The 25,770-nt window shown below is 42.5% G+C and overlaps 1 protein-coding gene across 2 annotated transcripts; it reads right to left on the reverse strand.

The window, feature by feature from the left end:
* Nucleotides 1–207: 207 nt before the first annotated feature.
* Nucleotides 208–25,770, reverse strand: AP5S1 (adaptor related protein complex 5 subunit sigma 1). Of its 2 annotated transcripts, XM_069205087.1 has the most exons (4): nucleotides 25,644–25,770; nucleotides 19,948–20,141; nucleotides 3,548–3,602; nucleotides 208–953 (listed from the first exon to the last, which is right to left on the reverse strand). In XM_069205087.1, exons 1-4 carry the CDS (start codon nucleotides 25,749–25,751, stop codon nucleotides 528–530), a joined length of 783 nt encoding a protein of 260 aa, XP_069061188.1. In that variant the 5' UTR covers nucleotides 25,752–25,770; the 3' UTR covers nucleotides 208–527. The 2 variants fall into 2 exon arrangements, with proteins under 2 accessions (XP_069061188.1, XP_069061197.1); XM_069205096.1 differs by lacking the exon at nucleotides 3,548–3,602 and having other exon boundaries at nucleotides 208–957.

Here is a 25,770-nt window from a genome sequence, read left to right on the forward strand (position 1 = left end):
AACACCAACCCCACTTTCAAACAATCACACAAAACATTTTTTTTAGCATGAAGATAAAAATAGGACAGGAATCTGATGTGTATTTGATTTTTGATTATTGATAATACATTGGGTGATTCAAATTCAAACAGCGTAACCCGCACCAGAACTAAAAGAGTGGGCACAGAGGAGGATGTGTGAAATATTACAAAATAAATTGAGAAAAGGTATGTAACAAAACAATTTAATTTCAGTACTGAGAAAACAAATCTTGGTGAATGAAATACAAATATACAGAAATGTAATGGTCAAGATACCAGAGTCACTAATAATATCTGTATGAATAAAACAGAGAAAGTGATGTGAAAAAAGCATCACTCCAAACAAAATAATGTATAATTACTTCCCTTCTTTCAATAAATGTTCACTCCGCCCCTCCCCTTAAATGAACTAATGTCAAAGTTACACCCAGTTCTCATAATGAACTCTTCAGAAAGTGGGAGCAGTTACTATACTAATTATAATGTGAATGCAAACCAATGAAAGTTTTATTTGGGAATGGAGGGACATAGTTCTTTTTCCAAAGACTGAATAAACTGATGGTTGAGGAACAGTAGCTGCCCATGTGGTAAAAAAGTATTCAGCAGGATCTCAGCCTTGTCCGCCTTCAGTACAACATCACTGCTTTGGTTCAGGAGCTTCAGGGCGTCCACGAGAAAGCGGACCAACATTCGGAGAGTGTTCTCCGCCAACACAAGGTTCTCATCCGCGTCACAGATGAGCGCAAAGCCAATGGACAGGACGCCCATCCACAGCACGGTCTTCTGGTCGTGGAACGGGTCCCCAGGAGACAGTCCAAACACCCCAAAGTCGGCATCCTGCAGGGAAAATGACTCATCTGGGGGCGGCTGTTGTGCACTTTCCACTACTGGTTTTCCAGAGGCCTGGCGCAGCAGAGCGCATGACGTCTGAACCTGCCTAAAATAAATATAATAAATTAGCTGTGATCAACTGATGCTCAGGCACAGAAATCGTTTGAATGCAGTTTACACAAATAAAAGTTTTTTGTATTAATAAGCAACTGTTGCGATTTGATGAGAAACACCATTAATACTGTACATTAGTTCCCATACATCAGATGAGACTTGAGCAGTCCATGGTTTGCATCAACCAATGGGGACAGGGTGATTAACAGCAACCAAGTAAAACACTCATTCACATTCAGTTCCTGTCATGGTTTCCTGCAGGGAGGGGTGTTGCACTGATATCTGAGACTGGAAGAGGTCTCAATGTGAGGAAAGCAAGCCTCAGACGAAGATCTTCTCATGCCCTAAAGTGGTCCCTGAGACCTTCTTAAATGTGTAGGAAGCGGTGATGGCTCTCATGTCAAAGAGAAGACATTTCACTGAGTTGAGAGGTTAAGGCCTTGGAAGATGTTTGCAGCACATGGAGGTATGTGAGAAACCAGGAGGTGCAGGGTCTCCAATACAGGGAGCATGAAACAAACGTGAATGGTTAAGTTGCAGGCGAGGATGGTGACACGTTAAGTTGCGGACTGTTATTGACAGTAGGCTGGTAAGTTAAAGAGGGTCCTGCTTTCTAAAGAAACCTTGCTTGTCTGATGATGGTGGCTGCAGGAGGAGATGGAAGGAAGCCAGGGCAAGTTGATGCAAGTGTGAGATGAACAAAAAGTCGAATTTATCAAAATGTGTCTCGTTGCATAATGGTACAGCGCCAAAATTGGAACGTAACATAACATTAGCAGCCATTTCTTTGCAAGTTCTCAACAAATACACCTCTCAGCCTTCAAGGGCCGCTAATAATTACGTGTCTAGAGTCACAGACATGCAGCTGCAAATGCTGTGTACGGCTGAAGGGCCATTTCCAAATGAAAGACTGTTTTTGCAGACTGAAACCCACGATGAAACAAAAACACTTGAAAAATAATCAGCAATGAGGCAATTTCTATAAAATGGCAACAGGAACACAAAAAACTGCCATTGTCCAGACATTTAAAATAGGGCGGACACAAAACAAATCCAAACATCTTAATACTGTTGAGATAATGCTTAAAAGGTTGTGATCCAAAAACTATAAAGTTTAAAAAGAAAAGGACTAATCAAGTGTGAAGCATATTTAGTAAAAAGTGAAAAGGAACAAAATAAATAAATAGGACAAGGAAAAACAAAGTTATTCACAAAAATAATTTCTCCAACAATCAGAGAGCAGCACGTGTGCTATTGAGTGATTAGCTCTGGTAAACTCTTTAAGAACTATACATACTTCTGGATTAAGGAGCACTCCCTGTGCTTCAACATCTATAAGTGAAAAGCTATGAGGGGAGGCAGTGTCACCTGAACATCTAACCCTAGATGAAAGAAACCCCCTCTTTGTTTGACCCAGTTATCCACTCCACAGATCAGTGCAGTTTTTTAAGGGAACACATTCCTAAATATTCTCATGAAGTTACAGCTGCCACTGCAATGAAATCAATAAGTGGAAATGACTAAGGTGTTGACCATAGCACATTCACAGAGGTCTGCCCAAAACCAAGAACAACTCCATAAGATTCACAACAAGAATGTGTCTGAATCTGGAAAGGCAAGAATACGTAACTTCAGATCTGCTTCTACCACACTAGCTCCAGGTAAGATTTAGAATCAGTGCTTAATTTGTGCTTGTTGTTTCCGGTGCTGAGCACCGGCACTTATTTTTGCAGTCCGGGCTTATTCTTCTACCACAAGCATTCGCTGCGAGCTCTTGTAGCAAAAGATACATATGGGAAAGACGGAGGAAGAGAAAAGCGAAAAAACGTCACAAAGTTAGAAAGCTGCGAGAGTGAGCTGAAAGGGCAGGGTGTGTCTGTAAATAGATTAAAGAGGCCCGAGATGTCTTCAGGGTTACTCTACCTCGGTATTCCTTATTCGCACATTTAATTGCAGCAACCGCGTGTTTCAGAGGAGAGCTTTGAGCACCGGCACCTTTTTATTTAGAAATTAAGCACTGCTTGGACTTCTATGAAGCACACTTGTATGTATTGTGGTACAAATGTGGCACATTAACAAAGCTGACCTACATACTAATCAAGAAAGAAAAAAAGCTAATTAAAAAATATGGATTTTAATATTTATAAAAGTAATATCTGTTTTTTAATATGTCTGACTACTTACTAATTGTTGTTTTTCCCTGAAGGATGTTTTCCAAACAAGACAGAATTACTGTTATTTACCAAAAACAACAAAGAAGAAACAGCACAAACATGGCTCAATGACATGAACCTTGATAGATTTGAATCACGAATGTTCAAATAAAACCAACTTTATCCAGGACAAGAAAATCAACTTCAAGGAATACATGAAAAAGGATTTTCACTCGTGCCCAGACTGTGATTATTATTAAAATGAAATACTTCTGGTACGAGCACTGGGAGGATTTTCTTAAGCAACGTCCGCCGCGCTTGACGAATGAAATGGACTTCTCGCTGAACGAGCAACCCTCCGCACAACCGGCCATACAGAATGCTACAACTTCCAACACATCAATTTATAAGTAACTTTAAGTAACTCACCCAGGTGTGCCACTGAACTCCAAATCCAAAAGGAGAGCTCCACCATCTCCATTCTCTAAGATTAATTGTGAGAAGCATAATCAGCCCAAATACAATTCCTTATGGTCATCTCAAAAATAAATAGCATAACTGTTATTACTGGCTATTGTCGGTTCAGTTTTATGTTCACCTATAAATTACTCTATTTATGTTTATACCAATCCTCCTAATGCAGTATACCTGCTCTGAAAATACATCCTTTGCCTTACATTTGTAACATTGTACTCTTCTGACAAATATGTTCAACATCCACCAGATGTCACTGTAAGACCAGCTACAATTATTTGCTTGTAATCCATTAACAAAGTAGTTTCCAAGCACCCCTCTAGATGAGTCCTCTTAGCTTGTTACTGGGGGTAAGGCGCCAGGAGGACATGCCTTCACGCTACGCAGGATGTCGAAGTCCAATAATCATTTTTCACTTAATTTTCTGTGTACCCAGAATGCCAATGCATCACTTCCTGCATCTGAAAGTTAAATCGTTTAACAACGTGACCCCCTTGCAGGAAATATCTAGCGCCTGACGATTTTGTGCCCACTGTCATAATCGCAGTTTTATTTTAAAAAATCCTCTCTCGCTGGCTTGCAAGTCTTCGCAGTTGCAAGCGACAACCTGACCATTTAAAGGAGGACAGCGCCAACTGTGGGGAGATGGTGCATAACTGTGAAACTAATCTTCTTTCTGTATGGGATGTCCTACCATCTTCCACTTTAAGGTAACTCCAGATCACACAAATCCGTGACGAAAGCGGCCCTTTCTCCTTCATCTTCAAGAGAGTGGAAGACATCTGCCTAAACTAAACTCTGACAAACTCACCTGCACGAAAAGAAATTCCTTCCCGCTTCTTCAACCATCACATTTGAGAATCAAGTTCAGATACGTAAATATCTTGCTGAATGTGCACGTGGCACATTAGGCATTTATGGAGGTTACAGGCTGAGATTTTGCAGCAAATATTCTGTAGTTCTATGACACAGTCAGCTTACCTCCTGACGCACAGGGTCAACCATTTTGAATTGATCCAGACCAAGACATTTGTTTATCCATAACAGGTGCAGCACTGAGTGTAAATCTGTATTTTCTTTACAACCCCAGTTGTCATCAGGTGTTACTATTGCCAACTTTTATGGGGCTTATGGGAGATGTGGCCAAGATGGCGACCAGGCCAGATGCGGAGTGAAGAAGATCCATGCGGCGAGACCGCTCTGCATCATCCCGTCAGCTCCCATCACAACCGAGAGCCACCGGCAGTCTCCATTGCTGGCCAACGTGCTGCGGGAGCGTCCCCACCAATGAGAGAGTGTCCGATGTGCAGTGAACTGCTTGAGCTGATGGCCGCGGCCTGAGTGCCTCAGAAGCGTCGGCCTCTCGTACATTGCACCGGCTGCCAGAGGACGCAGCCTGGTGGCGGAGGTGAAGGGAGAGCCGTTGCGGGGCAGGGCCTGGAGGACTGACAGCCACAGCTGTGCTGGTGGGAGCACCCTTCAGCAAGAAACGACCACCAAGGGGCACAAGCCAGCGTCTCGGCCTGCATGTCGCAGGCTTGGGGCGCATACTAAGCAGCGCTGCCCCAGCTACCATGACAGTGTGCAGCACCCATCCACCGCCCGCAGTTATCCCTGAGCGGAACAGAGGGCCCGATCACTGGAGCATGCACCGGGGCAGGGCATGATGCTTCTCCCATAATGTAACTGGGGGTGTGAGCTGCAGCCCCCGAGGTGGAGCTGCTTCGTGCTGACCATGCCAACCTCAAAGACAGAGTGGCGACAAATGGTTCTACCATGGCGGGAATGTGCCCACGCTGACTGAGATGCAATCCCATATCCAGGCCCTGGAAGTAGAGGTCGCAAAGCTGCGTAACAGGGCAGAAGACACAGAGGGCCGATCAAGCTGTAACAATATTAGATTGGTGGGAGTTCCAGAAGAAGCAGAGCGGCATAACATGGGACTCTTCCTAGAGCAATGGCTACTTCACACAGTGCTTGGACGTAAAAGGTTGACCTTCTACTCGATCGAAAGAGCACATACGGCCCCAGGTAGGCACCCCCCTCCCGCAGGCTCCTCATTGCTGTCAGTAGTGGTCCGACTCTTCAAGTACCGGGATCGCGACCACATCGTACAAGTTGCAAGGGCCCCTGGAAAATTGACAATGGAATCATGAATAAATACCCAGACTACAAGGCTGAAATGCAGCGCCTCCAGGGATCCTTTATGCCAGTCAGGTACAAGCTGCATCAGCTGGGGCTAAAGTACTCACTAATATTCCCAGTCAAACTAGAGGTAGTGGACGCAGCGATTATTCTTTGGCACACTGATGGATGATTGGGACTGGCTGGAGGCGAATGGTGCATCCCCGGTCCAGAGGTCCACCCCACCACGTAAAGACTTGCGCTACCCCCTGGGGACCTCTTAGATCTTACAAAAGTAAGCTGCGAAACAAACAAGCAGCACATAAACAAGTCAGGGCCTTGGCGGAATTGAGTTTTGAGGCAGGACCATCCTGGCCCCTACAGGGCCCTAGCTTGGGAGCTGAAAGGCACAAGGACATAATTGCCCCTCTCCGAAAGGAGCTGAGGGAGACGGTTGCCAGATTGGGAACATTAGATCACGCAGAGTACATGGCTAGACAGCATGCAGACGGGACAAAGCAGGCCATGTGAGGCATGGTTCCTAAGGTCAGAGTACCCCAAAAAAAACGTAAATGCCACTGGATCCCCGACGGTAAAGATATTGAACATGCAGCAGATATAAACCAAGCCTTTCTAGAATACCAAACAGCTCTCTATTGAGCCGAGGTGGGTATGGGGGACCTCCAATCACATGAGTACTTAAGCAGACTGCCAATTCCCAGCCTTAAATCCCTTCAGCAACATACCCTAGACAAAACCCTGACCACTGAAGAAATGGACCTTGCGATCAACCAGACTGCACGTAACAAAACTCCTGGGATCTAAGGGCTCCCAGTGGAGTTTTACTCCATCTATAGAGCAACTCTAATCCCAACACTGCTCCAAATGTACCAACAAGACCGGGAATAGGGCACTCTGTAGCGATCCCTATGCAGACCGAGATAGTGGTCCCACCTAAGCCGAAAAGAAACCCTCTGGAAGTGCACTCGTATAGACTCTCCTAAACATACTATAAATATGGTTGCTGCGCTCAGATGTAACTGTCTTCGGTATCCTATCACTGACATCACTTACACCTTTCTCTGTAACTGCAGACTCTGGCATCAGAGAGTTGAGATAGTCAGAGGCTAAACCAAGAGCGACAGCATCACAACTCTAGTCTCCTAGTCCCCCTGGAGGCAATAGCACACCCTTTAGGTAACTTACACACAAAACTGGTATGTGACCGAGAATCATCACCTTGTTGATAACTAGGTCATCAGATGCCTCAACGACGAGAGCAAACATAGTATTTAAAGGCCAACTCGATACTACGTATTTCACTGAAAGTATGTAAATCCATCCACAGGAAGATAGGATTATGCAGATTTCTACATACAGATCCCCAATCAAGAACAAAACAAAAACACCCATCTAAGGTTAACCAGTATGTTGGTTGGCATGGAAGGCCAAGGGAATACAATTTGTCAATGACGTCCTTACAGAAAGGACAATTCAAGGAATTGTAAAACAGATTTAAAGTAGATGCCTCTCAAAAATGGAACTCAATCTGCTTGAGCTTTGCCTACAGACCATAGTGAAGGAAGCATCAGCAAGGATGTCCTTCCCTCTCGCGCAGATGGCATCATCGTAGAATTGCAGTTATACACCGCTCCTAGCATTCAGCGTCACTTTCGGATAAGGTCTGGAGGAAGAAACACTAAAGCAAAAAACAACTGTGTTTGTAGTGTGGACTATAGTCATTTTCTCGCTCACCCTGGTATTCTAATATCTAAGAGAATACTCCTAAAATATTGGCACTTCTGTGTTATTCATAAATTGTATGTGTTCCCCTTGAGACTATTTGTAGTGGTTCTGCAGTGTGACTCAAAATGTTAGAGAAGCCATCAACAATATTGCTACATTGCGCGTGTCTTGTTGAGACGTACAACCCTAACAACCTACTGGAACGTTATCTGGGACACAATGCTCAAGGCAAGTTGCTAAATGCTCAGTAGGTCGCCGATGCTAGGACTTCTTCATGATGTCTCAAACTTGGTCAACTAGAGTATTCACGACCAAAGATGGATTGCGGTCCTTCTTGAAAGGTGACGAGGTGTATGCTAAAGAAGTGGAAGTCAGCAAGTGTTGACTGGGAGATGCAAGGGATGCAGACTGCCCTGAGTGAAAGATTTATATACGGATCACAACACCAGAAGCCACCTCTGAGAAGGGATGAAACCCACATAAAACTGTCCACAACTGACGCAAAGGAACACTGTAAAAGATAAACAACAGTAATCTGATTTTAAGCAATATGCAAGACTGATATGAATGAGTAGCTGCGAATTGTACAAACTGACGGCTAAGGTCACACTTCATGTCATTTTAAAAAGAACATTGTTTTTTTCTTTAGCCAACTGTAGGTATTAATACCTCAATGCCTACTGTGTTGGTCCAATGCGTGTTCTGCCATTCCATCATCTCATGTCCTATCCCCCTTTCCCACCCCCCTTCACGTCACAGCTAATGCTACCCTTGGAGGTGATACTTTGATCAGCATTGCTGGTGCAGTTTGATAGAAAGTGCGGTAACGGAACTGCCAAAGATGTAGTAACATTTTACATTGTCGGCCCTTAAATGTTTCGCCATGAGACAAAGATTGTCATCTGACCTGTAGCAGTGTCCAACACTGCAGGGTCTTCAATTTACTTCTTTCAACTTTTATATTGATCAGTTTTCATGGTGCTGCCCAACTGGTAGACTTGTGTGACACATGCCTAGCGGGATAGTGTGTATCAGAGTGATCAAAATAAATACAAATGAGAGCTGTGGAGACAGTGGTGAAAGGATTCTGAGGAGTGAAGAGGGCACTCAAAGGGGTCAGAGCTGTGATGAGAGCCTCAAAGAATTCAGAGCTGTGGAGAGCGCACTCAAAGGGTTTAGAGCACTGTGAAGAGAGGACTCAAGTTGTTTATAGCGCTGAAGAGTGCTTAAGGAATTTACAGCTGTGTGAATATCAGTCAAAGCAGAGCAGGGGAGGCCCTGCAGTGATGCAGTGCTCTGACAAGAGTGCTCAAGGTACTCGCAGCTGAAAAGAGAGCAGTCGGTGATCTTAGTGATGTGAAGCAGGGGCTCAAGGAGCTCAGAGCTGTGATGACAGCAGCAGAAGGGTTCAGAGCTGTGAGGGCAGCTCGTATGATATAGAGCAGCAATGCAAGGTTTCTGAACTGAGAGGAGGAAGAAAATCAAATAGATCAGAGCTTTGATGAGATCCGTCATCACTGCTCGCCGAAAGCATGCAGAGCTGGAAAGAGAGCCCTGAAAGGGTACGGAGTAGTGAAGAGAGCACTGAAAGAGCTCAGAGCTGTGGTAGGAGCTCTGATAGGATTCAGAGCTACCACAAGAGCACTGAAAACATGAAGAGCAGTAAACAGATCCCTGAGAGATCTCAGAGCTCTTATGAGAGCACTGAAAAAGTTCAGAGTTTCGAGGATAGCTCGGAAAGGGTTCGATGAGATATCTGAAAGGGTTCATAGCTTTGGTAGAAGTTCACAAGGGCTTCCTCACTCAAAGGGTCTTTAGAGCACTGGCATGGTTCAGAGATGTGATAGAAGTACTGAAAATGTTCAGAGCTGTGATAACAGCACTCAAACGAATCAATCACAGCTATGATATGACTGCTCTCATCACTGAAGTCTGAATGTGTTTATAGTTGTGATGGGAGCTCTGGAAGGCTTCAGAGTTGGTTTGAGAGTCCTGAAAGAGTTCACCGTTTCAATAGAGCTCTGAAAGGATTAAAAGCTGTGTTGTGAATAGTCAAGTGGTTCAGAGTGGACTGAAAAGTTTAATGATGAGATGTCTGAAAGAGTCACAGAGCTTTGATGAGCGCTCTTAAAGAGTCCAGAGCTGCGAAGAGAGCTGTCAAATGTATCAAAGCTAAGAAAAAACAAATCTCAAAGCCAACAGCCCCACAAACCGGAAGCTGAAAATGGAAGAAACATGGCAACTCAGCAGTACAACTGTGAAACAATAGGTGGAAAGTCTCTAGGCTTCATTGCACAATTACAAACAGGAAAAACAGAAAGATAATCCTGTAATTCAGATGCGAATAGCAGGAACTGCATGTGAGGTGAAGGAATAGGAAGGCAAGAAGGTTCCAAACAGGCGGTATTTCGTTGAAACAATAGTTTGTGTTGCAACACTTCCATCTAGTGGAAAACTAATATTACTGCAGTTTCAAACTACTACAGATGCAAAGTAACCAAAAGTAGATAATCTTTTTAGGTCGATCATAGTGTGCAAGCGCCGCTTTTCTGACCTATTGGTATGTATCTGGGCTTTTAATCACACCCTTAGGTTGAGCTTAGCAGTGCGCAAACGCTGCTTTTCTGACGTGTTGCTGTGTATCTTTTCTCTTAATGACGCGCACCGCATACCCATCACTATCACTCGTTCATGGGCTTGCCTTTCAAAAACCCTTTGCTTTCGTTGGTAACTGCTTTACGTTTGTCCCTCCTTAGGGCGGTTTGTTACAGCCTTGGCCATTGACCCTGTTACATGGATAATTGCACTTTTGTGGATAACTTTGACTGCGAGCGAACTTCTTTTTCCTTTGGTCTCGCTCTTCTTGCTCATGGTGGCGATTTGAATTGGCTCGCTTATGTCAACTGTTTTACTTTTTATTTTCAGTTTATGTGACAAGAAAAGTCCAGTTAGGAATTTACAACGCTAATAGCTCTACCTCGAGCATTCGCGAGACCCATTGCATTGCAAATGCTTGTTATTAGCAGTCTTCAGTAGCTCAGGACAGACTCAAAGTGTGACAGGACATTTCAAAACAGACCAAGCTATTTTCGGTTTTCATGAAAGGTTTCCAGTAAATAAGACCTACAGGGATGCCATATTATTACATAATGGAGGCAAATAGGATTTACCAAAATATGTAAATAATGTTAAACAAAGGCGATATGAACGCAAAATGTAAACTAGGAAGGCCTACTACAGGCATTATGATAGTATGATATCTTGAAGTGGGAAACAGTAGGTCATGGTTGAAAAGGCCCACACCTTCACAGTCATGAGGACACATTGGAGCAGTAAATATTTGAGTCTTAAGAGATTCATAAGCAGACACAGTTTGGCTGGAGGGATTTCATACTAGCTGGCAGGATCGGCCCACAATATTCTGCAAAGCAGTTTCTGAAAGAGAAAAGGAGCTTAAAGGGACTATACAGTGTTAATTCGAAACACGACACATAGAACTCCACTAAGTAGTGGCATAGACACGAGGTGCATATTTATTACAAGTACATTACGACTAATATGCATGTTTCTTTCTTAGAAAGCTGGATTTTTATGGCATATAGTACAGGGTCTCTTCTGTATCACTAGGTGATGAAATGTCAAACACAGGAAGGCCACACCATGTGCTGCATTATCTGTATTTAATAGCATCACATGTTACATCATTTGCAAAGTCTACCTAAAGAGAGGATTTGACTAAATATGTTACTATGAAGTGCTACTAACCCTGATGGGCCTGACACTTTTAAAGGCTTTGGTAAGTTAAACATTTCAGTGTGCTTCTGAATCTGTTATGGAATCCTACTCTGGACTCCTACTTCTGCATGAGCACGACCAACACTGTTGGGCCATATTTGAGTAGTAAAAAGGAGCCGTTCACTTCAAACTGTGAACAACATAAAAATGATTCTGCACCCTGCTCTTTGTCTCAGAGTTTTTGTGCACTTTATATTTTTGGGCATTATGAACAAAGTGCTGAACGTGGATTTACTCTCAAATGGAAACATTTTCACTATGATATGTACAAAGGCACTTGGACACTGGCCCTTTTCTGGCTTTAGCTAACTAGGCTTCTGTTAGGCCCCAACGCCATCTTGTTCAAAATGGATGTCTCACCTGCATGTTCACTGTTCATTACTTCTGCAGCACACAGTCAAGCATGTTTATTTCCACTGACGTTGTTCTTGCTGTAGTTGAAACGTTTTCAACACGGACATAGCAATGTTGCAGTCTTTCAAGGCCCTTCCACTAGCTTGCGGTACTGTATTAATTCACAACAGTTTATTGTTATTGGAGCAAGTTTGTCCTGCCATCTCCAATGTCATTAGCATAGAGGGGGCACAATCAATATTCATGTAGTGGGATAGCGCTTAGATGGTAAGGCAAAATGAGGCTCAATAAAAAGGTGCTCTGATTTCCTAAAAGTGTAATTCGGCTTGCCCACACCATGATGATTTGGCTAAAAATAACATTTTCCTATGTGGGAAAACTGAATCTAAACCCTCATATTTGGGGTTGAACCAGAAGACTTTCCCATGTTATTAGGATGCTGTCTATTTTCTTATGATTTTCCTGCTCATTTGGGACTTAGAATTCTCCCAACTTTGATTATCCTGTGTTACTCTTTTTAAGAGCCTTCAATGGCAATAGCTCCATGACTTGCATTTGCAATTTCTTTACATCACATTTTGAACTTTTGTAATAAATCTAATTAAAACTGATGTTCTGACCAAATAACTCAATTACTGAGTCTGTCCTTACTTAATTGTCGGCATGGTGCCTTATCTCAGGGACCTAGGTGCCTCATGAAACTAAGTTTTAACAACGTCTCTGATTTATCCACCTGTGGGAGTGCTGTTGAGGTAAGATTTGGGTGTGTCCAATTTTAGGGGTTCCCTGCACCCACATCTGAACTGTCTACTAATTAACATAAAAAATGCATTGCTATGGACAAAGCAAGATACTGATCAAACCACAGGTCTTGGCCATGACATCTTGCCTATGCAAATGCTTCAAAGGATGCTTCAAAGATGGCTGCTGCAGAAGGAGTGCAACCACAGAAGCCATCTTTAAAAGCATTTCATTTTATTTTTACACGTCCTGACCAAATATGGCCTTCGTGGATGAGAGTGCAGCAACAGCAGCCATCTTTGAATGGGATTTTTAAAAATAAAACAAAGCTATTTAAAAATGCCCACCGTGCATTAGTGTTCATGTGCACATGCAGGTGGTCGTCTCGCAAAAGCCAAAAAAATACTTTAAGATGACTAACTAGCATGAGCATGGCAGAAAGCCAAAAATTATTGTAGGTGGTAAGGAGCAATCCGACATGGAGTAATGGGTTGAAAAGGAGAGTGGGGGTTCGAGTAAGTTGAGGTACAAGAGAGGGGAGAAAGGGAGATAAAATAGTTCAAACATGCACTACAATGCAAGGTCTGATGTCAGCAGTGGAGGATACAGCAACCTATCAAAACACTGTGAGACTAACACAAGACTAGGGAGGAAAACTTTGAATCAGAAGTATGGAAGGAAGTCAGACAACAATGCCACACAATCGGGGGCAAGAGGCGGACCCAAAGCCTACTGTATGTAAATGTAATGTATTCAAAACAATGGGTCTCCAACAGTCAGCTAACAGTGTCTGTATCCGAGACCTAAAAACCAATCCAAAACTGTAAGGAAAATACTACCTACCTTTATCAATCACTTTACAGTTTGTTGCTGCAGAATTAGATGATCTACGTTCCCCTGCCACCAAGTGCTGGGTGTGGAACGGTACAACTTGCTTTTTTTTCAAAGCCATTACTTTCTATTTAAGGCTGGTCCACCAAAAACTCATAATAATGTGCAAAAATCCTAAATGGAACATCCACACATTTAGATTCATTTTAACTGTTGCTGGTCAACCCTGATTTACCTTGGGGGCATCTCACACTTATTTAAGACAGATTATTTAAAAAGAAATGCAATTCCAACTCCAAATCGGCATGGACTATTATTAATATGCAATTGTCCTCTCTCATATACAGAAAATGTGATGTGGTAGAATACTAGTGGCTGCAAACAAGAAACAGGTTCCGAGCTTGCTACACAAAAATGGTGTCCATGGATGCAGCTTGGAAGAAGACCTTCTATACTTTTACTTCAGTGAGTCAACAAGGACAAATACTATGGACTGTCAGTACATAGCTTTCAAAAGAAAACAGTATTGCCCCCTCTTCCAGTGAAGCAAGCGGTTAACATTAGTCTCAGGCTCTTTCTGGGACTATGGCGAAGAACTACCTAGAAACCAGAAATGACTTCCCAGCTGTTCACTGTTAGCGTCAGTAAAGCTCCTCCTGTCTTTGGGAAACGCAGTCATTACAATTCCTAGAGAGTACTTACGTCACTTCCTGTGAGATAAAGGAATTGTACTCAGGGTGGCTATTCAGTATTTGCAGGTTTGACAAGTGTGCTGAGTTTCCTTGTTGCTGTGTTTTGAGTACTGGGTTTCTATCACAACTTGATGCACTTTGTTGCACCTGAGCAGTGTGCAGCGACAATCTTCACCACTCTGGAGCAGCCTTTTCTATGCGCCCTGACCACCTAGTTTTTAAGGTCGAGACAAGTCATCTATAAATGTAATATTGGACCGTCACTGCCATTTTAAGGTGAAGAACCTGTGCTGGTCCAATGAGGAAATTGTTTATTCCCACATGTGGAAGCAATTTCTTTCTCAAACAATAACTCAGATGAAACCACCTAATCTACATGACCATTAATTTACTCAGGGTCCAAAGTTATTTCGTAGTCTCTTTAGTGTACTTGTCAGTACAACCCCAGCATTATGACCTCTAAAAGGAAGTGAAGGATTTAACTACAGACAAGGAAATGTTGTTATACTGTTAACCACTCTTTAAAACAACACTGAAGTAAAGCTAATAAGAACTGTCTGCGTGGAAATAGACATTTATTTCACAGAAGATGAAACTAGTGAAACATATTAACAATGTTTGAGTGAAGAAAACAAAAATCAATATTTTACCACTTGTAAAATCAAAAGGCTCATAGAGGACAATTTTTGTAGATGCCGTGCACACACAAGCAGGTCCTTCTACACCCAGCTATATGGACCATTTCAAGCCAGTGCACAGTGAGAGGCACAGGAGTAACAACTAAAGAGAAACACGTTAACAATGTGTCCTGGCAAAATAAAAGTAATTGTGCTTAGAAGTTTTACATTGGATAAGTGAAACAAGATATCTGAAAAACCCCGACTTGATTTGTAAATCTCAATTTCATAATAACTGGAGGTGAAAATGTTGTTTTACTTTAATGTATTAACCCTTAATGTTAAAACTGTATTACAAGTCTTGATTCGGTCTGTAAATATATTCAAATAAAAATAATAATCGATTAGAAAAGTAAACACCAGGTATGAGGTCTTATCTTGGGGACCCATGGCGATCCGCAGTTACTGCATAATTCGCTGCATGAGTAGGATCACTCGCTTCTAGTGCCCACGGGCTATCGCCATCACTGCATCCCACTGGAATAAGTTACTTCTTTCTCTAAGTATTAGCCGTGGAGATCTTCAGGGCTCCTCAGCCTCTGACAGATGTGATGGGGTTTCCTTCTCAGGGATATAGTTTCATAGAAGGGATCCAGGATGTAGTGATTCTGGCTTTGAATACACTCAATGCTTGCAAGGGATTCTGATATCCGGTGATTAGCCCAAATACCCAAACATATCCCAAAAAAGTGTCCAGACCAAATGAAGCCCACGAGATTTCCACCCAAAGTTCTGGTAATGAGAGGTGCTGATAACAACTGGGTAGACTTCAAGTCTATTCCAATTAACTGCTGATCAGGTATGGTAATCAGTAATGGATAGGGCACATCTCACGTATGTAACCGTCTAGCTCGCTGGAGGAAACACTAAGACTAGTATGGAAATGTGAACAGGCAAAAGTGATGCCTCATTTTCAAGCCATGCTGAGGACTACAGATGTCCTCATGTCCTCTGAGGGCTTCAAAATACTCCAAGTAGAAAACCGAGCAAACAGATGGCAGGGTCTATTCCTCGGTTGCCAGTAGTTTGTTTTTTTCCCAATATTATCTTGCCTGATGTGATCAGTATTGAAATAGTACTGGGTACGTCCAATAGCAGATTTCAGAGGTTATCTGGGAGATGTCATATGTCACTGTAAATCACATGTATGGATGGGATGCAGCATGTAGGCTTGGTATCTGAGGATGTATTTATGTAGAAGACTCCAGATCCTACATCTCAGAGTTCAAACAGTAGGCAACTAGAGGGTACATGCAGACGGCAAAATCAATTACTAAAATATAAAAATACCATAACAAAAAGCATGCCCACAAACAGGTCTGAGAGTGCTAAGAGAAATATACATTACGTACACATACGTAAATGCCTTTACCAAGTACATTTCTACACCAGGTGAAACCACCAACTGATTTGATGATTTCTGTTCACCTACTCAAAGCAGGTGAAAAAAATATCTGCACTAAAATCCCAGCGAGGAAAATAAAAACAAATTTCTTGTCTGCCAATATTGGCGTGAATTCTTCAAAAGCACCTTAACATCGCTCTTTCTGAATTTTTAAACAATAATGCGGTCCTTGACTGAGCTCAACATGGTTTTAGAACAAACCATAGTACCAAAACCACTTGTGTTGTAGCCATCCAGGAGATGAGATCAACTATGGACAAATGAGGGAAGGCTGTGGTGATACTTTTAGATCTGACTGCAGGCTTCCCCACTGTGAGTCAATATGTCCTCATAGATCCCTTAGTTAAGATAGGGATGTGTGGATCAGCTCTGAATCTCCTTCGATCCTTTCTCACAGACAGAAAGCAGTCAGTCTCCCTTGGAGAATTCTGATCAAAATCCTTCTCATTGCCTTGTAGAGTCCCTCAGGGGGTCATCACTGAGCCTGACGCTTTACAGTACTTATGTGGCTCTTTTAGCCAAAATGATCCAGTCCTTTGGCTTTTCTACCATTTCCTATGCTGATGACACTCAAATTATATTGCCCATTTCAGGCAACCTGGGGGAGATTTATCACCACTTCAACAGTTGCAAGTGTGAGGTCGTCAGCTGGGCAGGCTCAAGCTATCCTCAGAGAAAACTGAGGTCCTTCTCTTCGGAAAGGATACCTCATTCTGGAACCCATCTTACTGGCACCAGTCCCTTGTTCCCCTTCATACTACGGTCTCGAAAGTTAAGAACCTGTGAGTGATCTTCAACGCCAATCTTACTTTAAGGGATCAGATCAATAAACTCACTTCTGCTTGCTTCTTCCTCTTAAGAACATTGAGAAAAATTCATCTGCAGAAATCAGTGGTCATCACATTGGTATTGTCCAGGCTGGATTGTAATACCCTTTATGAGGGCATCCAGCAATACTTTTTTAAACAAACTTCAGCTTTTGCAGAATGCTGCAGTGAGTCTCCTCAAGATAATAACTTAGGGCCATATGTACGAACACAGTTTCCAATAGACACAGAATGGGCAAAACTGCTTGCTACATCTGGCCCTTAATTCCATTCGGTCTCTCATGCCTTAGTGGAGTTATACTGGCTCCCTGCTAAGAAACAAGTGGCCTGAAAGGCAATCTGAATGGCGTACAACTCTCTCCATGGGACAGGTCCAGGGTACCAGAGGAAGACATTTACTTGGTATATACCAAGGCGAGCTCTGCACTCCGCTGCATCCAAAACAGTTACAATCCCCAAATGCAATAAAGTACCTTTGCGTGGTAGAGGCCTGTAACCTGTGGAATAAACTTCCCTGGGATCTTAAGAATCAGCAGAATTTCGCCCACTTTAGGAAACAACTCAAGTCCTGTTTTTTTTAGTTTCCTCTCTAATTTTTCCTGGCAGACGTTAGCATCAAGACGCCTTTGGGTATTTGCGTCCTTGATAAATATTATCACTATTACCACTGAATCAGGAATTTGCAAAGGAAAGGACCCAGTGTTCCAGGGTCCACGTGTAATTTCTCAGTCCTGGAACTCTGACTTGTGAGGCCCCAAATAGGGAGAGGGATACTGGACAGAATCTCCAGCCCTTATTGTTGGCAATCTAGTAATGAGGTCCGATGTACTGAAATATCCTTTCCATTTGCTAGGAAATTAAGTCCAATAAATTACAGAACAGAAAATGATATGGATCATAGTTCCAGTATAAATTTCGAACTTGAACCACATAAGCCAAAGGAATATATTTGGTTAAGTTACGACAGCTAAGAGGGCATATTGCCTGGAGCTACAGGTTAAATAAGCATTTACAATGCATCGGGTCTCGCGTTTGCTCATGTTCGAGCTGGTAGCGTTGTAAACTCCTAACCCGACTTTTCACCTATCGGCAAAAGTGCATTTATGTAAGTAAGCCGAAAAAGTGCAATTAACTATGTGAAGCGCTCGACTTCTGCCAAGGGAAATCGCGCTAGGAAATATGAGAAAAAGTAGTCCACGAGCCGGACAGAAAACAGCGAGCCTCGCATGTTTTCTATACTTGGTCGCTGCGCTCGAGGAGGGCTAACCACCAGAAAAGGCATGACGTATGCATGCCTTCGCCTAATGAAAGCAAGCAGAGTTTATTAGGCAAGCCCACAAACCAATGAAAAACACTGACGTGACGTCGACAGGGCTCCGAGCCCTTTTCTACACAATAAAGGGTCTGGCTCAACCCTAAAAATGGCCCATCTCACATAGAAGGACAAAAATGTACTTATGTTTGCTTAAGCCTATGTTTTGGGTACATTTCATTTCTGACTTTCTTGGAATCCGTGAAGAATTGTTGCAGCTTGCCAGGAGTGCTCACATGCATAAACATTTAAGCATTTGCAAACTGAGAGAAGCACATTTCTACAAACAAAATCTTTTGCACACTGTGAAATCCCTTCCATCATATCACTAACAATGCTTAGGGTGTTCTCTTTCCTTTGCAACCCAGGGTCTGATTAATTCCTGGCCCTGACAGGGGTAAATCTGCGACTGGTTTCAGGGTCTGGAACTACCTACAAAAGGCTTGCGAATACGAACAATCATGATTTTCTCTGTGTTCATCGTATTTTGTTAGTGTTCCCAACAAAGCAAGCCCTGCTGAAAGAAATCACACTTAAAATGGCACCAGCAACGCATGATTTTAAGCGTCAGTTAACTCATATACAAGTGCAAATTCAAACTTTTTTAATATGAGAAACTACTATAAGCAAAAAGCTTTGCGGATTATACTCCTTGCATTTTTGGTCTTCAATGTCGAAGTCTGCTTCCCTCAACAAGAGCTAGTCCAGCTCACTAGATCTCAGCAGAAAAAAAGCATTGGCAAAGTCAATGGGTTTCGCTAATGCGAGATCTATTGGCTTTGTTAGTGTTTTTTTTAAGACAAGTTGCACAGCAGCGCAGCCTGGTAAAAAACATGGCTTATAGTAAAGAAAAACAAACGTCTAAGACGCAGCAAGTGTTGATCGTGTTATAGCATTTTTTCCCCTTCACTTTAAGCCATGTTGCACAGCAGCCCAATTATACTGCAAACAAAGGCAGATATTTCCTCACTGAAATGCTTATGGGAATGAGGTACAGGCAGCGAGTATATACGCAAAGAATGGTCCATAATAATTGAATGACCCTCAGCATGTTGCGCAAATCATTGTTTAAACTGATTCAACTTATAATATATCGTAGAGTGTATGTGATCCATCATAGGCTGCACTGAACATATGTCACCAGCCTATGTTCTGAAAGTGCCCGAAACTCGACCCTTTCTGGGAGGCGGCTCGAGGTTTGGTGCAAGAAGTAACTGGTGGGATGTAAGCTTGTGCCCTGAAGACCAACTCCTCAGGATTATACAAAAAAGTTAAAGGGAAAAAGTTGGGGCATACATATGCAGATCTGGCATGATTACTGGCCAAGAGACATGTAGCAATATTTTGGAAAGCCACCCATGCACCCTCGGCCGAAACACCGAATGAAGGAATTTCTGAAGCAGACGAGGCATTTCGTAGCTGTGCTGCGGAAACAGACTGATGGGCAGGTGAATGCACTGAGGTGGGAAGAAACAGTACTTTGAAAGCTAAAGCAGATAACAGGACTCCTTGAGCTTTTTACACGTGATCTGGATAATTAGTGGCCTATGTCATTGCAACACAGTAACTTCTTGACTTTTACAGCCTAGATGGACCTCCAAAACACTGATTATGTAGCTGATTCTACTTTAAATGGTTTAATATCCCCTTCTTGTCTGACCCCACTGTAAACTAGGCTAGACAGTATAACCTAAACATGATGCCTGAGCCTCTATTTAGTGTTAAATGTTTGTCAATGGTGATGTCAAGATCTATGAAAAACATAATGGAATAAGCAAACCTGGTCACCTGCTGTACTGTAGTTGACACTTAATTGCTAAATGCCAATGAAGATATATAAAAATACTTTACCTTGCAACCGTCAAAATTTGCTCTTTTCTTCTTAATCTCTCTCTCTCTGGAACGTGTTCGCGCTTGTCTTCTGCTTGATCGTCAAAGGTTTCGAAACTGAATGTCCTAGAGTACAGCACGCGGCACAAAGTTTGGCTTCCATCTAGACCAGAGCCAAGGGTGTGGATGAGGAAGCCATGCACCATAGTGATATCCTAAAGACAGAAAATACATTGTCAATAACTGTTAGATATAAAATGAACATAACAAAAACTTTCCAAATGTTATATCTCTGATGTCCGGTGTAGATTTGCGCTGTGCTGCGGTTTGTCATCACTCAACAATAGTCTATCTTACAACCTCCCAATCAGGTCCTAGCACTCTTGTCCTGGCAGAAAGAACATGCACTTCATTAAGCCCTGTCCTAAACCCTGCAGATAACTTATCCACTTATCTATATTCACAGATGCACCCAAGCAATCAGAGCAGCATGCAATCTCTGTCCACATGAAACAAAGAAAAAAAGATGATCTCTAAATCTCCACTTCTGTTGATTCCTAATTATACCGCATGCTTACCATATGTATACAGCTTCTCGGTCTGGACATTTTTTGATAAATTTGAAAACATTTTTTTCACATGTCAATCAGCATCAATATTATTCTATAGGAGTCTTCTATCCCGTATACAAGTCAGTTGATAAAGTCCTTTTTACATGCAGCGTCTGACCTCTCCAGTTGCCTGTAATAATGAAAGGACTTAGGTGCTCAACATTAATAAGTTATTACAGCAGATTCGTGAAGGCGTGATGCCTGCTTCCAGAACCAGCAGCAAAGAGGAAAGACAGGTCAAGGAGAATTACTACAGGTGCAGCTTAAACAAAGCAGCAGTAAGGAAATCTGGCTATAATTCTTTTAATCTTTTTTTTTTTATGGGATTTATTTTTGCACACAAGAGCTCTTCATGTGAAAAAGAGAATATCCCTGTGTTTATCTACTCAATGTGGGTCTCCTCATTTTTTTTTAATATGCCTTACTTTAACCTGATTTTAATATCTTTTTGTAATAAACTGCTAGACGTTTTGATACGTTTAATTCTGCACGAGATTCTTCATGTCTGCAGCTATAATATCCCTTTCATAAGAAAGAGCAAGTCACCAAGGATTTAAGCGGGTTGGGTGAAGGGTGATATACTATGAGGAATAAAACTGCCCAGGAGTGTGCATTACCTGGAGCAACGTTGCACGAGCCAACCAGAGTGTTGAAGTGGGTCATACTGTGAACCTGGGCGCTGCACCATGAAATCAATGCATGAAGCCCTCCTACTGTCGTTCTCGTGCTCCCCAAGAAGTGCACCGCTTGCTGGCACCACGCATGCCCTTAGCTGCACCCAGAACAACATTACTCATCCAGAATGCCATAATACAATAACCACACCTTGGTGTGGATCATGCAAACACTTCCACATAAGATCAAAACAAAGACAACACCCTCCCAACCAAACACCCAGGACAGTGTAGCATGCTACCCATGTAGCCAAGCACTTCAGCATCCCACTTATGGGCAGTGAGCACTCTGTAAATGTTTACAGTAACATACAGAGCAATGCAATTGGAATACAACTGAAAGCTTTTTGTCAAAAATAAATTAATGATCTGTGAATCAGAGTGTACCGACCCTCTAACACTTCCCCTAACACGGTGATTAACTCAGACTCGGAGTGACAGTAAAGCACAAATGTATAAATGTATACACTAATGCACGTGCTTTTAATAAGGTCGCATGTTTAATTAAACAAATATATATAAACAGGTGTCATGAGAACAAGTGAATGGACATTCAAAGAGTAACATTTTATCTGAGCAAGCTACCCTTGCTCTCTCACCTCAGGAGCCAAGAAGTGGGAACATCTCAATGTTACTGACGCACTTCCTGCGAGCAATGTTAGTGTGAGCATCAGCAATTGGGTGAAGGGGTTTGTATCTTCACCTGAATTCTACCACCGAAGATTGCAGCCACCCCGATGAATGTCTGTGTCATCTGCAATGAGATAGAAGGCTGGGCCACACCAATGCATTGCATCCAGCGAGGACCTTGGATTGGGGTACCGTTGCACTGGAGAAGGTAAAGTTCAACCACTGGGCTTGAAAGTCATTATTGAGCTCTACTGTTGAGTTCTGAGTTCCACTGAGTTATCTGGTCTCTATCCCACACTATTTCCCTGAGAAGCCTTGGGCTGCTCGCCTTGCTACAGTGAAAGTCAAGTGATGAAAGGGTGTACTTGGTGCTCAGTTTTCAGATGTCAGAACAGGCCCTGGGACAGCAGTGGTAAGAGGCCTCGTCTACCTTGCTTGTGGCCCAGCAACACCCGTGAGCCATGGGACGGCCAAAACGGTTCTGGCAGTATTGAAGGCAGCTTCACTATTAGCTCCTCTGAAGAAGCAGAGTAAGGATCTACCACTCCCCGATCCCATGAACTTAGCTCACAGAGTAAGAGAGGAGATGGGTGCAAGACTCTCAAGGTTTAGCAGACTCAGGAAGGTGGTTAAGGACAAAGCGTGAGTGAAGTGAAGAATGGGTGTGATGGTTGGGTTTAGGGCACTCAGCAGCGAAGAAGATGGAACACAGAATGTGACCAGGGAAACATGCCAGTGCATGAGATGAGATGTGACCTGGAAAAGAAGGGCAGAATGTGGAAGTGATGCCAAAAAACAAGAGTAATTGATGGGAAATATAGAGCCCATGCACCCAAGTACGGTTGAGCAGTGAAGGTTAGGGAAGAGTGTGGGGAATTGCGACCCAAGTTACATACACTCAGAGAAACAAAGGACGCAATTGCAAACAAAGAGTAGGGCACAACAGGCAGAATGTAAAGGGTGAGTGATACTGTTGGAGATGTAATGCTGCCGGAATCTGTTTGTAGATGAGTTGTAAGAAAGGGATGACCCAAGAATAAAGATCTGGGGCAAGATCTTTGGTGTATGTCTCCAGTACACTATTGCTTGACAACACTGAGGTGGAAGAGTGCATAGTGTAGATTTTTCACAATTCAGTAACAGACAGCATGACCAGATTGGCAAGCATATGTACAGCACCCTTTACAAAATAGTGTAACAGGAACTGGGTGGAAAAAAAGAGGCAGGTTACTTAATAAAAAAATAAAAAAAGACTATGCATAAAAGCTTGACAGAATCAGATGTGCTGCATAAGTTGTACTGCATGGCCTTAACCACGTAAGGCTGTTGCACTCATTTAAATTCCTTAACACCCCCTTCTGAGAGCAATTTTTAAGTTTCTTTCTTCCCCTTAGGCAGTGTTCTCAAGACTATCTATTTTTACAGCAGACTCCCATCAATATGTCTAAAATCAAGGGTTTGCTTCTAACATGATTTTAAAAAAAACAACTGTAAAAACATGCAAGTATTGGATAATGAATCCATTCTTTCTAATAAAGTGTTTCCCAAACTGTAGGTGGCAAGACGAATTTTGGTGGGTCGTGAAAGTCCAAGCAGTTAAATTGCTTTTAAATTCTGTATCTATCTTGTCACATTTGCTGTGCTTCAATGACAGAGGGCAAATGTCAGGCTATGTCTTCTGACAAATTGCTTCCTATGTTTTTTAGTTTTTTTTTTACTTGGGGATTGGTGTTTACAAACTCTCTTCACTTTGCAGTCAGAGAAAGAAAAGTAAAGTGAATTACTTGACAATCTTGCTGGGCTTCAGAGTGTCAAAAGGCAAGGTTGGAGGATTTGGTAACACACAACAAAATGTATATGCCTGTAAATGAAATGTGCACGTTCACCGGTTTGGAAAGCAAAAATGAAGCAAATTTTTTTGCAATTCTGAAGTGTGATAGAAACGAAGATTTTAATAGGCTTAAAACAAATCAAGACACTTTTCTAATGATGCACAAATGATAAATATTCACTGAAACCCAATTTCCACACATTATCATTTGTATGCATTATAGTTTTATCATTAAACCTGTATGACTGTGCAAATTTAGTGGGCATTTCAATATAAAATGTCTGTAACCGACGGAGCACTACCACATAATGCTTTAGTTACAATAAATAAATTGCCCACCTCATGTGTATTAAGGCTAGGCAGTCGCAAACATTTGCCATGCCAAAAAGTGGGTTGTGATTCTAAAAAGTTTGGGAAGCACATGTCTGTTTCAATTACATATATCTAACATCAGGAGCTAGTGGTCAGTGCTGGCATACATGGAAAAGCAGCAGGATTCCTGTTCAGTCAGCTACTCTTAACCCAAACGCTGGTTTCACTCCCGCCCCTGAAAATCGCCCCTCCCGTTTCTCTCGAGATATACAGTGGAACCAATTCATATAAATTGGGTGATGCGTCACATGTGCTCAGTTGCAACCTCCAAATGCTTCATTTAAAAAAATCCCTATGTCCTGGATGGGAACAGCTATCCAAACAGAAAGGTGGGATAGTCAGGACACGGTCTCGGTCTCTATTCTCAGCAGCCCATCACAGGAAAAAAATATATTCTGCAAAACTTTACAAATTTGCCACAGGATGTGAAAAGCTTAACATTCCCAAATTCTGTGTGCATGTATGCCAGATACATAGACGTATGTAGGCAACATTACATTAATAATGGCCATTTATGGGACACAACGTTTTTTCATGATAACAGATATTAATTATTGTGCAGATGTATATCCACTTTTATCTATCTTAGAAGAGTGAAAAAACTGAGCTAAATACTATTAAGTATTCAAGCTTGTGTCTATAAGTTACATGCAGGAAGCACATAAATGTGCTTTCTCCCACTGGAAGTTGTGAGCAGTAGGTTACACACTGATCTGTTGGCCCTTAACCAATATTATTTGAATTTCATATGATCTGCAGTGCTCAGAATCAGGCATGACAATTCAGACCAGTGTGTGGGTGACCAAACCACCTTATGGCTCTTACCAATGCTACGTCATACGATATACTGGTTACAGATGTAGCCAGGGCTTTATGTTGGATGAAAAAACTGGGGGGGGTAAGGAGGTCCCTGAACGGGGCGTGAGAGATGTAATTAAGATCGTGCCTTAGAAACATAAGCTAAAAATCTGTGCTTAGCATAGTGTGCCACCCGACTGGTATTTTTCTGCTTCTGTCAGTGCATTCAGATATATTGTACAAGTAACATTACACTTCCAACATGCCAGGACTATTGGTTTTGTCACTGGTTGCTAGTTGCATGAGATAAATGAGCAAAACAATGGCTTCTTTGTATTAAAACAATATTAAAAACGCTTCAGTTCTTAAATGATGAAACGTAAAACGACTGTAACAAGTCACTTTTAAGTTGTATCAAAGGCAGTGAAGGGTGGTACTGCTGCCGAGTTCAGATTTTTTTTCGCCTTGATCCTGAGGACAATAATAGAGAGCCGCATAGGGACCCATTTCAGCACCTGCTTTTAAGAACTGTGGTGCTGGGCACCGGTAGGACCCGGCCCACTTAAAGCCCTGGATATAGCACTGCAGCAAGTGCCTTAACCTCAGAGGCGGTCTTTAAACTCAGCTTGTTTGTGGTCAGGACCATAAGCCAGACCCTGTTTTGTACAATTACTCCTCATATTTCTGTGCTCAGTTTGTTTAGGGCCAGTTTGTGAGCATGTTGTTCATGTGCTGAAAAAGACAGACTCATTTACTGGACGCGCATTCCTGCTTTGTTATTTAGTCCCAGTGCCTCCTCACCCCAGCCTCCAGGGCGCTCCCCAGCTCCTCTCCCCGCTGCGAGGACACTGATCCCTGGCTGTAAACAGACCCCTCTTGTCCCTCCAGAAGGCGGAAGCCAGGCAGCATCTCCCCGTGACCGCTCTTA

The sequence above is a fragment of the Pleurodeles waltl genome, chromosome 1_2 (assembly GCF_031143425.1).
Source record: "Pleurodeles waltl isolate 20211129_DDA chromosome 1_2, aPleWal1.hap1.20221129, whole genome shotgun sequence".
In the NCBI taxonomy this organism is placed as follows: Eukaryota; Metazoa; Chordata; class Amphibia; order Caudata; family Salamandridae; genus Pleurodeles; species Pleurodeles waltl.

Excerpts from the sequence above, each read along its gene's own strand:
- AP5S1 (XM_069205087.1), bottom strand. The coding sequence starts at position 25,751 with ATGCTGCCTGGCTTCCGCCTTCTGGAGGGACAAGAGGGGTCTGTTTAC. Across the intron at positions 20,142-25,643 it reads GGAGCGCCCTGGAGGCTGGG|GATATCACTATGGTGCATGG; the intron begins GTGAGGAGGCAC and ends TTCTGTCTTTAG. Across the intron at positions 3,603-19,947 it reads CAAATTTTGACGGTTGCAAG|AGAATGGAGATGGTGGAGCT; the intron begins GTAAAGTATTTT and ends AATTAATCTTAG.